The sequence below is a fragment of the Zea mays genome, chromosome 6 (assembly GCF_902167145.1).
Source record: "Zea mays cultivar B73 chromosome 6, Zm-B73-REFERENCE-NAM-5.0, whole genome shotgun sequence".
NCBI classification, from domain to species: Eukaryota; Viridiplantae; Streptophyta; class Magnoliopsida; order Poales; family Poaceae; genus Zea; species Zea mays.
Window position 1 is genome coordinate 157,846,869 of NC_050101.1, and position 15,575 is coordinate 157,862,443.

General features: G+C 44.8%; 1 protein-coding gene across 1 annotated transcript; it reads right to left on the minus strand.

Moving 5' to 3' along the window:
* Positions 1-7,310: 7,310 nt before the first annotated feature.
* Positions 7,311-9,776, minus strand: LOC103631519 (GDSL esterase/lipase At5g45920). Its single transcript, XM_020540247.2, has 3 exons — positions 9,678-9,776; positions 9,317-9,541; positions 7,311-9,235 (listed from the first exon to the last, which is right to left on the minus strand). The coding sequence occupies exons 1-3, from the start codon at positions 9,774-9,776 to the stop codon at positions 9,164-9,166; spliced, it is 396 nt and encodes a 131-aa protein (XP_020395836.1). The 3' UTR covers positions 7,311-9,163.
* Between the last annotated feature and the right edge of the window lie 5,799 nt (positions 9,777-15,575).

Genomic DNA, 15,575 nt, shown 5'->3' on the forward strand with positions numbered 1-15,575 from the left:
AGTGCTGGTAGGAATGGGCAAAACGCGTCATGATATTTTGGATAATGCAAACATAGCTTATGGCACCAAGGCTCCATCAGACCTACCAACAAGGTTATCAATAGAGGCTGTTAGAAACTAGTTGAAAGATCTTCATTGACCTTAGAGTAGTGTATTTTAAATGTATCACTAGTCGGTTGCCCGTGCGTTCCGACGGCTCACAACGATACCCGCGTAAACTATCCACCAAAAAGATCACAAGATTTTTTATTAATTGTCTCCGCTCTCCACATAATATTTTTTTATTTGACTAACTGATGTTGTTGTTTACTCCATCCAATATCTCTTGGTACAACACGACCAATGAAGGGAGCGATTAGAAGAGAGTTCACAGCCTAACTGAACGAACAAAGATTATAGAATGACATAATTCCACCATACAGAGACCAAATAAGAGAAAGTTTGTGGACTCAAGTTTCTAAAATAAGTCACATGAACTCAAACTTATAAAAAAGATAGATCAAAATATGGAGTGGTTGCTAAAGTCAGGCATCAATAAAAACTGAATGTGCTCCATACAAACTATGGTACTTCGTAGCAATTACTAACGTTTAAAACCAACAAATAACCTATCCTTTTACTGTTAGCGTGACAAATCATTGCTGCTCCATCCAATTCAGCAACCTCAAACACAATGGAGTCCATTGCGCCAATGTGGTCTCAGAAACGACCTAATGCATGCAAAAGCCAAGAACACAAGGGACGAGCACCCTGTGGTAGTGCCCGCATGGATCTCCAAATCCTAACACATATTTTGCAGGATCCATGAACCATCATCAGAAGAACACAAACCATGTGCAGACAATGAATAAAGTGTTAACACACCCAAATTATGTTCAGTCCTTAGCACAACAGAAAACTAACACCCAAAACAACAGAGGAACAACACAATAATTTTTGCAATGAGAGAAGGATGGGTGACAGGTACATAGAAGTGGTAGAAGCATACCGAGTCGACACCGTGGTAAGGGAAAGGACATGTAGACATGCGATGTCGAGACATCAAATGGGTATGGGCAGCAAATCAGGGACCCCATCCCTCGCCTCCCCCACTTCCAAGGTTTTGTAGAGTAGGAAGGGAAGGGAAGAGGCAGACATAAATGTTTGTTGCTATAGAAGGACACGGCGAAGACCTGGGCATCTGGAGACGACATAGGTAGTATATCGCTAGATACATATAGGGAGAGAGCATGCAAGCGGAGAAAGAATCCTAGCTGGAGCAGCTCCAAACCGAGAGGCACCCGCACCAGGCGTCAGTCCGAAAAGGACGAGAGAATGTGAGTGCCTTCCCAACCCTAGACCTGCCGAGGCGACACAACACCACCACCAACTCCGTAGCATATGCCGACTGCTACCGCGCTATAGGCCTTGGTTGTCCAATATCTTAGACCTAGACTCCTCATTGCTAAGATAACCTAAGCATGGCAGGTGCCACCGTGTCCTCCTCAATGGCACACACGGAGAAAGGCCAGGAGCAAGACCGACTCACCATGTACCCACGTCGACGAGCGTCAGTCGGCTCGTGACTGCGACCGTGGGCGGGGGCAGCGGGTTGGGGAGTAAGAACAGGGCAAAGGTCGGCAAGACGAACGAACATACGACGACGGCGAAAACGATGGTGCACGCATGCTGTGAAACGTCCTCGTGGACGTGCAATAGCCACTACGCGGGTCGGTGTCGGGGCTGGTGTTGAACGAATACGGGGAGGAGGCGTCTGCTCCCACGCCCTCTGCCAAAAATGGGGTGGCGCACAGGCAGAGGCATGAGGGGAAAGAGAAAAGAATCAGTATGGTGAACGAGGTGGCGACAACTGAGGTGAGGACCATCGTTATCGTGCGAAAGTATAGATGGCCAAATGGGTCGTGTCTGGCGGGCCGCCCGAGGCACGACCTAGTTAATAGTGCCTAGGCCAGCCCGACATGAGCGTCGTGCCGTGCTTGGGCAGCGGCCACGGTCCGTAGTGCTTGCCCGGCCTGACACGATTATATTTTTTTATTTTACAAAAAATCGTATATACATATGTACAATTTATATTAAATATTAAAAACTGAAAGGGAAATGTGCCCTTGGGCCATTTCTAAGTATTTTGGTGATTTAGTGTCCAACACAAGTGACTAAGTGTTAAATGGTGGACAAAGTACAAATCAAGTATAAAGGTATGTTTCTAAGACTTAGTATATTGTTTTGGAGACTAATGTATTATGTCTAAGTGCTGGAAACAGGAAAAATCAAGTTGGAATTAAAGATGGCTTTGTTCAGCCGAAGTCAGCTCAGTCTGGGTGCACCGGACACTGTCCGGTGCGCCAGGCTGACTCAGGCGAACTTGCTGCTCTCGGGAAATCGTCGGTGAGCCAACGGTCGGCCGGGCCAACGGTCGGCCGCGTAATCCGTGTGCGACGCGTGGCCGAGCCAACGGCTAGAAGGGGGCACCGGACTGTCCGGTGCGCCAACGGCTCCAAAGCGCCAACGGTCGGCTTCGCCAAAAAAGGAAAGAAATCCGCACCGGACAGTGTCCGGTGGTGCACCGGACTGTCCGGTGCGCCAGGCGACAGAAGGCAAGAATTGCCTTCCTGGAATGCTCTCAACGGCTCCTAGCTGCCTTGGGGCTATAAAAGGGACCCCTAGGCGCATGGAGGAGAACACCAAGCATTCTCTAAGCATTCCTAAGCACCAAGACTTCGATTCCGCGCATTTGATTCTTTGTGATAGCAACTAGAGCTCCATTTGAGTTGTGAACTCGTCGGGTTGTGTTGTGAGCTCTTGTTGTGACTTGTGTGTGTGTTGGTACTCTGATTTCGTATCTTGTGTGCGTTGCTCATCCCTCCCTTACTCCGTGCTTCTTTGTGAACATCAAAGTGTAAGGGCGAGAGGCTCCAAGTTGTGGAGATTCCTCGCAAGTGGGATATAGTAAAGTGAAAGCAAAACACCGTGGTATTCAAGTGGGTCTTTGGACCGCTTGAAAGGGGTTGATTGCAACCCTCGTCCGTTGGGACGCCACAACGTGGAGTAGGCAAGTGTTGGATTTGGCCGAACCACGGGATAAACCACTGTGCCATCTCTGTGTTGATCTCTTTGTGATTATCGTGTTGTGCAAGCTCTCCTCTCTAGCCACTTGGCTTAATTGTGCTAACTCCTAATCAAGTTTTGTGGATTAAGTTTCAAGTTTTTACAGGATCACCTATTCACCCCCCTCTAGGTGCTCTCAAAAACAACTAAGCATAATGTTCTACTGGTTATACGGCTTCACCCAGTGTCTGTTACCCTTACATTTTTTTCCATCCGTGTGTGGGTTCGAACCCCACTTTCTGCACCGCTTTTGCACATTTTACGATGACTTAACCAAATGGACCGATGGTCTAACGGGCCGGCCCGACACGGTCAGCGTTTGGGCATCTATATGTGGAGGTTTGGTTTAAGACGTGGAGGTTGGTTGCGCGGAGGGGATGAATGTATTTGAAATAGATGTGATGATTTATTTGTAAAAAAAAAGATGACGCAGAACGATCATTGAAACTGGTGGTTTAATAGATATAGAGATATATATGTCATAACAACTATGCATATCATCCTGGTTGCGGAGACAAAACTGACCGGCTTGTACCTTACTGTCCTAAACCTCAATTAAAATGAAACGATCGAGCTCAACCTGCCAACTGACAGACACCCGGCCGTATAGGTTTGGCTTGTTGCCCATACCGCATGGATCAGCTGTGCTAGCCAAGCGGTCATCTACATTCAGGGTTAGGCAGGTCGGTCGGTCGTCAGATAACCGGACCTTTGTCTGGTCCGACCGTCCCACCAGGTATTCAGGAGAAAAAGATGATGTCTATGACTCATGTGGCAGCTATCTTAGATTTATTATTATTCAATAGTGTGTCAAATCTTATCTCGAAATGCTGAAGAACTCAACATGGGATCCGATCATGTTCTACTGGTGGCAAGGCATTATATACTGGTTGTCATGATTTGTGATCTGACCGTCTGAGTAGGACACCCCGACCAATATTTTCTGACTATTTAAACTATGAATGAATGCCGTCGAGTAGTTCAGATCGATCCGTCACCTGAGTTCGAATATTCAACATCCGGTATTGTATCACTATCGAAAATACTTAAATACTGCTCTCTCCATTCTTTTTTTAATTGTTGTATCTTAGTTTAAAAATAAACTAGCGAACGACAAATATTCGAGAACGGAGTCTATGATATTGATGTACTTTCATAGCTAATACTACCGTATTATATCTAAATCTAAATAGAAAAATAAAAACAAATATAATAATGATGGTATCCTTACGGTTACGGTATCAAACCCGTTTGCAACCCTATGAAGCAATCATTCAACAATTATGCATAACCGAGGAGGTGCTGAGTGCATGACCAAATTAGATTTGCTGCTAAAGGCATCATCAGTTACTGGTACTATCACTCAGTCGGTGTGCGTGACGGCATGTGCGCGACAGCGACCAAGGGCACCAAGCAAGCAGTACCGGCATGCAGGAAGGCTGGTGCGCTGGTCCGTTTGCTGTCATCCCGATCCGCCGGTGCCGTCGTCCCGTTCACAAGCTCAGGCGCTCTCACCCATCAATCATTAGAACCGGACACGCGCCTACTTCACCTTTACAAGTGTACGTACACAGGACGAGCGTCACGGGCCGGCGGTGTGGTGCGCTCGGGTGGTCTGGTCTGGTCTGGTCGCCGCTGGTGCGCGCCGGTCCCATCCCGATCGGACACCGGGACCTTCCCGCTTTTCCGGCGCGACTGCCGGACGTGGCAGATTCGGCGCGCACGGACCTGCTTGGTGTCTTTCCGCTGGTCCCGAGGCTCGCCCCTGGATCCAGCGCCGGCCTTGATCGAGGGGACGAGACCATACGGGCGGTGCACGCCGAATCCTCCGCATGTTGATCGCGCCGTGCGGACGCGACGAGACGTCGGTGTCGCTCGTTGCGCTCGTGTGTGTGCGCGTCAAGCTGGACCGGGACTAAAATTTGTGGCGTTCCGCCGTGTGACCTGGCTCACCGCTTCCGTGGTCGCGATCGGCCGGACGGGGCCCTAGCCCGACACCGGCGCTGCTGCCCTTTTTTCTTTTTTACTTTCATAGAAAGAAATCGCATTCCCGTCCCGTGCAATGCAACGCGATAAGATGAAGACGTAGGTTGCCAGGTTGCTAAACGTTCGTGTAAAACCAGAACAAAATTGTCTTCATTTCTATTTTGATTCACACTTTCTATAAAATTTATTTAGAAGCTATAGATCATTCTATAATGATAATGACATACATGATATGCTTTTATATATATCACTAGGTGAATGCCCGTGCGTTGCAACGGGACCACTACATTGCAACCTTTAATATCATACAAACTTTTATATATGATAGTACAATACTTGCACATTGCTACGGTTTGTATATATCATGAGAGCTACATGTTAGATCAAGGACACACATAATCGAGAGGTGAACCCGTCGTTTGGGTCGTCGTCGAGCCCGCCACCGACGCGCCCGCCACCGCCGAGGTGCTCCGCAGCACCGGCGTCATGTACATGCACCTCGCCTTCAAGCCCGAGGACAACTTCAACGCCGCCGACGCCGAGGCTCACGTGCAGCAGAACGCCGAGCTCGCGCACGTTGAGAAGCACCGACTCACCGGTGTCCTGCACTTCGCCGACATCTAGAGCTGCACTTCGCCGGCGTCCTGCACTTCGCCAAAAAATCAAGACTTGATCATTGATAAACCAACATGGAAGATAGTTTGTTTTGACACCCACATCTAGAGCTGTTGTTCACTGAATTAGTTTAAAACAAATTTTGATATAAAATGGAAATAATACTGACCAGGCATGGCTAATCGTGAACGGTTAGAAAAACGTTGCCTCTGAGATCCAATTTGAGATGTTCGGTTATTCTGATCAATGCGCTTATTAGATTTCAATCGCTGTTTCTTTGCAGAAAGTAGCCGTACATGAGTACATCCTCTTTCCACAAGTGACGATATGCCTTGAACTTCATTGTAAGAATCTGCTCTTTCAACCTCAGCCTGGTTTTACGTACTCCAAGTCTTTCTTTGCCAATCAAATCAATCTTCCGTTGGCTAAGAAGATCACTTGATGCCAACAAATCAAGGGCAGATGTATCAGCAGGCAATGATTTAAATAGCACTTCATTCATTTCTTTGGCTATATCATTATTTGCAGATGTGAAAGAACTGTGTAAATCAGACATATGATCACAGTATGTCCATTGCTTCACTGGTAGTTCATCACTAACTTTTATTTTCATGGAATCAGCATGGCACAGAGAAGTTTTCGGCCTGTCATTGTTAATATCATTTTGAGACCCAGCTTCTTTAGAAGCTATCCATGAGCTAAGATCAGCAGCTGCACATGCCTTACCCTCAGCAACTCCAGGAGATACATCACTCTTCTGAAGGAACTGTTTTTGCATTGCGAACTGGAGCTGTTTCAACCTCCATCATATCGGCCCCTTTGACATCAGCATCCTGCACCACAGGTACCTTAGGAGAAACAATGAGCTCCCCCGGTTCTTTTATCATATCAAATGTATCACAAATATCAGCACTTCCAGAACCTTTGATGTCCCACCAGAAGGTGACAGTTTTTCTGTATGTGTCACCCCTGTGGGAGAACTTTCTAGAGTAGTTACAGCCTAAGTATTCACAGATTTAAGTTCGCCATCCAATGAATCAATCTGGAGTTCAGTCTTTTCAATCTCCTTGGAGATGCTTTCCTTCAGTTGGAGCAGCTTATATCAAGTAGTTTTATTGCCTGCAAACCTTCAATTCCAGCCTGCAAGCACAGAACATCAAACAATTAAACGAGAGAGTGCCAAGCTGAAACACAACATTATGACAGTCATTATGATAGTTAACCAGGCACGTCAAGGGCTTAATTATATCCCTATAGATTGTATATCCATCATTCATGCCCAAACAATTAGCAGAGACCTAAGATTTTAAAGTCTAGATAAACAGGTACCCAGTTTAGAGGTGAAACATATGATCGCTGATCGGTATATAGGGAAGGACTGATAGTATTTTTCAGGTATTGTAGTATGGTTTCTGCTATAGTCTTGCAAGACTCAGCTAAAAACTACAATAAGAAAACTGTTCCAAAGCTAACACTGAAGCTAATAGGAGTAAATCCAGCCCCTCAATCCTAACCACACTGATGATTTTAAAAACTACATTTCGCCCAATGCAAGGACATTATATGCCTAAGATCCACAAATCTACTCACCTGAAAACTGAATCATAAACCCAAATAGTCAACTCTATCTATTTCAGTTCAAATCAGCACATCAAACAAATAAGATCGCTCACACCTTCTTGAATCTGAAGCTCATGGGCGAGCAAGCAAATCACACGTTCTCGGAGAAGCATCTGTACATTCCCACCGACACCGCGAAATCCTACGCCATGGGCGCTGAGATCCAAGGTTTACCTTCCCAAACGCACCAATTCAACAACTCAACCCGATATGCCACGAGAGTAAAAAATTAGTATTAAACATAATTTTAGAGGAATCATACAGGAATCAGTTCGTTTTCACAGGAAAAACGCAAGAAACGGGAAAAATTCCTCTGCTCCAAATGAGCCCTTAGAATAATTAATTACTCACGTAGGTCACTATCAACCATTTTGCATAAGAGAAATTGCACAATCATACTACAAGAGATCGAGCATAATGCTACTTACGAACAATGAAACAATGAAACTGTTTTACAAGCGATTGAGCATACTGCTAATTTCTGAATAGTGTATGCACCTCAACGCAGCAATCAATCCTAACCTGATAGCCAAACTCTCGCCAAGGCACCACACAAACAAGCATCAGTCACCATGAGAGGAGAATTGACAAAAGCGAGAGAGACCGAGAAGCAGGCAGGGAAATCGTACCTTCTAGGCCTTGTTCGATCCACGAGCTGTTGCAGCTTCTCACTCTGGCAGTGCTAGAGCACGTCCAGCACGCGGATGAGGAGCGCAGCGAGCGAGATCAGAACGGATGTGGGGACCGCCGGCGCCGGTGGGTGCCACGGAAGCCGAACGGCGGCTACGGGCGGATCTGGAGCCGAGGTACGGGTTTTCCTCGGCTTCGCCATCGTCCAGCGAGCAGCCGGAACCACAGAAATAGTGGCACTCCGTGCAAGCGCAGCCACAGCAGGCGGCGGCAGCGGCGAGGCCGAAGCACGCGGGCGTCGCAGACTCCACTGACTGGATAGCCTCGTCGTTGACGCGGCGGTCCGGAATCGGTGCGGGGCTGGCGTGGGTCGGCTTCCTGGCTATCGGCGTCGTGTCGGAGCAGCTCAAGACATGCTTCGAGGTCTCGCAGCAGCAGGCCAACACCAAGTCAGTGCCACCCCCATTCACCATGCTTGCCGCAGGTCGTTAATTCATTCCGTTACAAAACCGCCAATGCTCCTCTCGGTCTAAAAATCTGATCAAACTTGAGACGACTTGACTCTCTAAAAAAAGTTGAAATTACATAATAAAAGCAATGTATCTAGAAAATTCAAAATGTGAAACAGAGCGAGTATATACAGACGGAAGGCTACAGCATAGTGACACCTAGTGTTATGAGAAGAACCAACATGAATGTCATATGTGCATAGCAGCTAAAATAGTAAAATGGCAAAATCAGTGTAAAGGCACCACAGGATTCATAAACTTATCCTCAGTTGCTGATAGATTCTCTTCATAAAGCTATGCACAGTAGATAGACAAAGTGGTGTTTTCTCTTTACCGACTACTGCAGGAGGTTCCTGGCAGAGAGTGATGAGCAGCAGTATCAGTATGGATCTAAATGCTGACAACCTTTTCTGACTTACTGAAAGCAGCAGTGCGCATGGATGCAATTCTCACTTTCTAACTGGCAAACTGCAGATAGTGGAATTTAGGAGTATCATATATGCGTCACAGCAATAGGAAAACAAAATGGGGACCAGCGCGTGAAAGGCACCCAATGACTTGGTTTTTTGCCATGATCGTCGATCGACCACGACATTTCCCGCAGAAAGCTAGCATCATCAGTAGAGCGAACAAGCGTGATATTGGTGGGTTCATTTGATTTGTAGTAGGAGTATCTTCCAATTGGATCTAGTATTTGTTTACCGGATTCTCGCTGGCTCGTAAATCGGTGGGGGAGTGATGAGTATGACAGCAGTGGAGGGCCATCGCTCCTGCGATCGAAGAACCCAAGCGACGGATAGGTGAGTGACCAATCCAAGACATCCGAATCCAAGATAAGCCCATAACTTAACCTTGAAGTAGGCGCAGATGGCGCGGAGGTTGCTCTGGTACTCCTTGAGCGGCACGTGCTGGTGCGCCTGCACCTGGTCCGGCAGAGAGGCGTCGTTGGCGCCGAAGAAGACTGTCACGGCCGCCGGGTCCGCGCCCGCGCCCGCCGCGCCCTCCATGGCCCGCGGCAGCACCTTGAGCGCCCACCGCGTGTTGTAGCCGCTGAGCCCGCGCAGCACCACGTCAGCCTGAACAATAGGGGCGCGCAGTCACAGCCAGATCGGGGGTTCGCTAAATCAAGGCCAGCTCGCCCCCACGCTCAACCATCACGTGTGGCCGGCGACGGCGCCGCCAGGGCCAAGGGAGGAGCGCGCAAGGCAGTACCTGGCGAGCGAAGCGGTCGGTGAGCGCAGCGCCCCATCCGCCGGACGTGAAGGACAACTCGGTGATGGAGTCGCCGAAGAGCACCAGCCGCGGCCGCATGTCCGGTTCCTTTTCTCGGGTCGGGGAATCCGCCGCGCGGCACCAACTCGCTTGCTGATCGAGTGGACCGGCGACTTCCACCGCGAGATCCAGAGAGGAGGACTGCGAATCACGGGGCGCTTCACTTCCGAATTCCGATATGCAGCTTGGAGGCTCTGGGGCAGTGCAGTGGGCAGGTGGCGCCGCGGCGACTACCTCTGCTGCATCTGGGAGCAGGCAGATCAAGTGAGGTCGAGGTCGAGGGCGGCGCCGAGGCAGGAAGGACAGGCGGGGAAGAGCCGAGCGAGAGCGAGGGCGGGCGCCCATGCACGAGCAGTGGGGGATTCAGAGAAGCTGGCATGGATGGCGTCGGATGGTTGAGGAGTATTGCGGTGCGTGCGGCGGAGGATGCGGGGTACGCCGAGACGTGCGAAAAGGAGAGGCATCACTTGCACGCCGAGGGGAGGGGAGGCGAGGGCGGTCTACAATAGACTCTTAATAGTTAGTAGAGATTCTGTAATTATATCGAATTAAGATACGGTTTTAATACAAAAAAAAAACTCCCGTTACAAAGCAACTGTCCACTCTCTGGGCATGCATATGCATTATACTATTGATCAATAGATACATCCATCATTAATCCATCCACTGTTGACACGCTCACTTAACACGTTACGCACGACACGATGCTTTTAAACTGATGTTAAGGAGGAAACAAAATAGTTGGCCGCAGAAGTAACGGTCTTCCCTTGGCCTCCTCTATCACATTTTACGGTCTTTTCTAAAATATTCTCTCATCTATATCTCATTTCCTTTTTTTAAAAGATGTTTTATACATATTTTACTTTTGTTTAATCTGTTATTTAAAATATCAAAATAAATAGAGGAGAAGAGAAAAAGACTTTATCTATAAAGGACAAAGAAAGGTCTTTTATATTTATCTTTATATTTAAAAGACGTTTTAGAGAACATTTGTTAGAGGAGATAGAGGACATCGCTGCCTCTAGACTTAGATGGTATGGGTGTCCGCCTAGGGCCCAAGTGCCAAGGGGCCTAATTTTTTTTGCATAAATTTTTTCTCACGATAACTCGTCTAATGTTGATCTCAATAATTTTATAAGTTAATTACAATTGTTGCGAGTAACTTTGCCAGATGATTTGATATAATCACTTGATACATATACACACCCTTAAGTTACTACGGCAAAAACAAATAAAAGATCATCCCGCGAGCATGCCTATTGCCCGGATATCCTTGTCGTAAGCAAACATAAATCATAACTAGTTGAATGCCCGTGCGTTGCTACGGAGATGAATATGTTATGATAAGATATATTATAATTCAAAAATACTAATTATCATTTTATGTTATTGTTAGCATCTTTTAAATGTTAAGAATTTTTAAACAACAAACAAATCCATCGATCAAAAGTTTCAGTAACCTGTGTTTCCCCCCAAAAAATAAGAGACCCAAATAGAAAAAACATATTGTTAAGTAATGAGATGCATATGGGAACTTACATAAGCTTTCTTTGTTGTCTCGTCTGCTCGAAGAAGACCAATTTTCCCAGTCACAGGTAGGGGTGGTAATGGATCATGATCCAAATACCTCTTCACAAAATTTAGGACACTTAAGGGCTTGTTCGTTTTGCTCTCAATCCATGTGGATTGGGTGGGATTGGATGGGTTTCAATCCCAAACAAGTCAAAATCGTTCACATTTTTTTCCAATCCCATCCAATCCATATGGGATAGGAATAACCGAACAAGCCCTAAATAGTTTTAGTTCAAAAATAAATAGAAATAATGTCAGATCCTATTCTTATTTGATCCTTAAAATTTGTAGTATAAAATCTAGAGCCCATTACTATCCCAACCCACAGGTGGCTCACAAGCTGCTGAGAATACGTATCTGAGCTGTCGTTTCCAATGGCGGCACGTCTTGCAGAAGTAGCGCGGTTGCGAGAGGCTGTAGTTATTTTAGTACCAAAACTTGGTATGCGTGGACTCGCACCGAGGACACTTGAGTGGCTGGTCATGCTGTAGGCAGTGCTGGCCAATACCAGCAACATTTAGATAAGTTTGATCATAAGCCAATGCGAAGTAATTGGTCGTATTCACAATATCAATGTCATGTGGAAAAATTCCTTGTCTTCCAGCATTCTCATGAAAGGTAGCAGAAGCAACTCTTCTACAATTAACCTATCATAATTAGGTGCATGTGCATTACAATGGCTTCTGCATAATAAAAGGATATACACCTTGTTAAATAGAGAGTGAGATAGGTAGTCTGCTAGGATAGCGAGTGAGATAGATAGTCTGCTAGAGATAGCCTCTCTCAAATTTCAAGGACCAAAGTACCTATTTCAATTTTTCAAGTCAGACTGGAACCCAACCTCATGGTTCATTCTCAAAACTTGACCACAGTTCATTTTTAGGAAAAAGAACATAACCTCTTGAATTAACGTGACATCAATGCAAGGGTCATCCAATCTGTCCAACGTTTTTGTCCAGTTCATTCGCATCATGAGCAGCCTTGAGTACTTAAACTGAATCATAACTCCAACATTTCTTTTCACTTCCAACTTCCACTGGAATAAATCTCTTCTACTAAAATTCCACCCTGTTTGCTTGCTCCAGACGTAGCCACGACAGCTTCGTCCTCCTCGCATGCTAAGGCGTGTAAGGACTCCGGACCCAATATTTCCTTTAAACTGAGCTATATACGCTTTCTCTCCCCCATCAAATAAGATATAACCGAACTTACAACTGCTTTGATCACATGGTGAATTTTTGTGTGAAAGAAAACAAATGATCAATGCACCCAATTCCATGGTTGTTCGTGCCTTGATCATGAACTGAAGCAGAAGTCCAGCATTCTTCAATCCAAACTTCCAAGAGCATGCACAGGAAATTGGTAACAAACTTTGTTCACATCCAACTTTGGTTGAAAACTGCACCGCCTTTCAAGGAATATGTAAACAACAACACAATCAGTTTCAGGAATGAGCACATATCTTTAAGTGAGAAACATCAAAAATAAGACAAAAGTAAGCATGAAGCATGGTTCTTGTGTCACTTTCATTTAAATTCAATTCAGATTTGAAGACAGAAACTTGAATTCTACAAGAAAAATGAGTGAATGACCAGCCACAATCATTTTTCAGGAGACAAAAACAGAGGCAAAAACATATACAGAAAAATGTAATTGATTTATGCCATGGTCATGAGCAAATTGATCAAATTTGTTAAGCTTTTTTGATAGATTCTCGGTAGTGCTATAATGGCAAGATATTGTGCATGAACAATCTCCAGAACACGAATTTGTTGCTTTGATTTCTCTATCAATATTTTTCCTCGATAGCATGAGCTGGCAACAAGATGCAAATCTCAAAGTTGGTCTGCCAACCCGATCCTATGCTTACAAGCTACCAGCCTACTGGATCATTCATACATACAAGATTCTTTCAATACCAGACCATATATGCAAAACCAAAGAGACATGCCAAATTACAGGAATTCATGCTAACAAGAAAAGGAGCGATTAGAATTCACAAACATGATACCATAGCATTTGTATTTATTATACAGTGGTTTCCAAGCAAAAGTCAGTAAAGAAGGCCCAATTGGAGCATCGCACCACCAATGCGGTACATGACAAGCATATCTTCTGGTCACCGGCAAATGTTTAGTGACACCACTAAGACAAAATCATAATTTTGCAAGGTCTAATTCAAGCTATGAAGTCTTGTTAATCCTAAAGATTTTGTCCAAACGCCCACCACAAAACCAAGCCATTGCTCCCAGAGAGTTATTCACGACAGAACTCATAGCATGCCATCTGCTGATTAGCAAACACCAGAACATACCTCTACTATATTAAAGCAGCTGACATAAGGGTACTGCAACAACCAAACTGGAATTTTAACTTCTATTTTAGAAGGAAAGAAAACAAAGTACTAACAGAGGGATTAGTGACAAGGTCATCACCGACAATATGCAATTGCTCTCCAATTTCTTCAGTCATTTTAGCATAGCGAACCCAGTCGTCCTAGACACCTCGTCAAAAGTATCTTCAGTCCAAATAGTGAATGTCAAAAAACCTTTCTCATATTCTATAATTTTAAATACAAACTAAGTAATGACAAAAACCTTGCCCATATTCTTGCAATCTACTTTCAACCTCCACTTCTACAGCGCAAAATTCCTTCCACCTTTATTCCTGCAAGAAAATATTCATGTTTCAAAAGTGTCATCCATATAAATACATATTACAGTACACAATTTAAATAAGGCGAAAAGATAATGAAGTCACCTCTCCTTTGCCAGAATCAACATTCCAAGCCATGGCAGTACCATCAGGACTTCCTGAGAGTACATATTGTCTTCCTACCAAGAACTACAAGCCATGAAGGAAAAACATTCAACAAAATGGAGAAAAAGAAACATACGCTTAGGATCAGACATATCTAATCTAGTGTTGTATATCTACAACTTGTCAGTTAACATTTCAAACATATCTAATATAGTGTTGTATATCTGCAACCAATCAGTTTACCAACTAAAACAATTCAAGGACATTGTCAGCATGCAGCACAAGCTCGTACATATCAACCATAGAGCAGTTGTCCAGTCAAGTCTCCTCCATGAAGAACATCTCTAGCTTCATCTCATCAAACGCCCTCATGTCTGTAGTGGACAAGTGAATCCCATCAGAATCCCAACAGGCGAATCTAGGATTTAAACTTAGGGTGGTCCAATCTTATAAAAATCAATAAATAAATGAGTTTGCATTTTAAGTCCTACAATATATGAGAATCAAAAGAAGCACATAAATCAAAATCATCTATATACTTTTAGCAGGATCGAAATAAGAGGGTGGGCCCATCCTGTCCACCCTCTAGATTTGCCAATGCAACCAAAGCGTTAAAGAGAATGGATTGAATTGGAAAGTATGGGTATATATACCATAGCGTGCAATAGCATTACTCTAAAAAACATGGCCATTAGAGCAACTCCAAAAGTTCCCATAAAAATTGTTCGCCAAAACTTGTGATTGGGGGCTGTTAGAAAAAAAACCTTAAAAATATGTAAACCCATACCAGAATGCTAATAACTTCCTTGAAAATTTTTAAAACTTAAAACTGGGCTACAACATGCTGTATTGGGCCACCGAAAAGCTGTTCGGCTGACTCATCTCCTCAGCCCCTCGCCTTCTGCTGACTCAGTACCGGACAATAGAGATATAGGTACACATGAACACACATGTTGCCAGGGAAACAAATGATAAGTGATTCTACAGATACTTAAAGGTTGTCAGGGAACACCTTATCTTGAGATTTACTACCAAACTGAGATACTTTCTACCAAACTGAGAATTACTACTAAACTAAAATAATTTATACCAAACTGACAATGACTACCAAACTGCAGGTGTAACAAAGCAGCATTTACAACAACATAATCGGCTTCTACCAAACTTCATCTTCCTCATCACTGAATTTTTTTGATCTCTTATGGTTTGGCCTTGTGAGGGGGGCTGCAGGTGCAAGTAGAATTGCTTGCAAATGAAGGCCTTCTAGAATGTTGTCATCCATCACCCTCGAAAAGTACACATGACATGTTTAGTATATGGTGAAATATGGATCAACAGCGAGGTCAACAGATAGCTTACAAACTGGACAAAAATTAAGTACTAACAAACAAGAGCAAAAAAGGGTAAAAACATATGACCATCATGTAGTGCAGTGTAAGGCCTGATGTGTATAGAGCAGTGGAGGACACATAAGAAATAGTAACACGGTTTATTCTACTGAAGTTG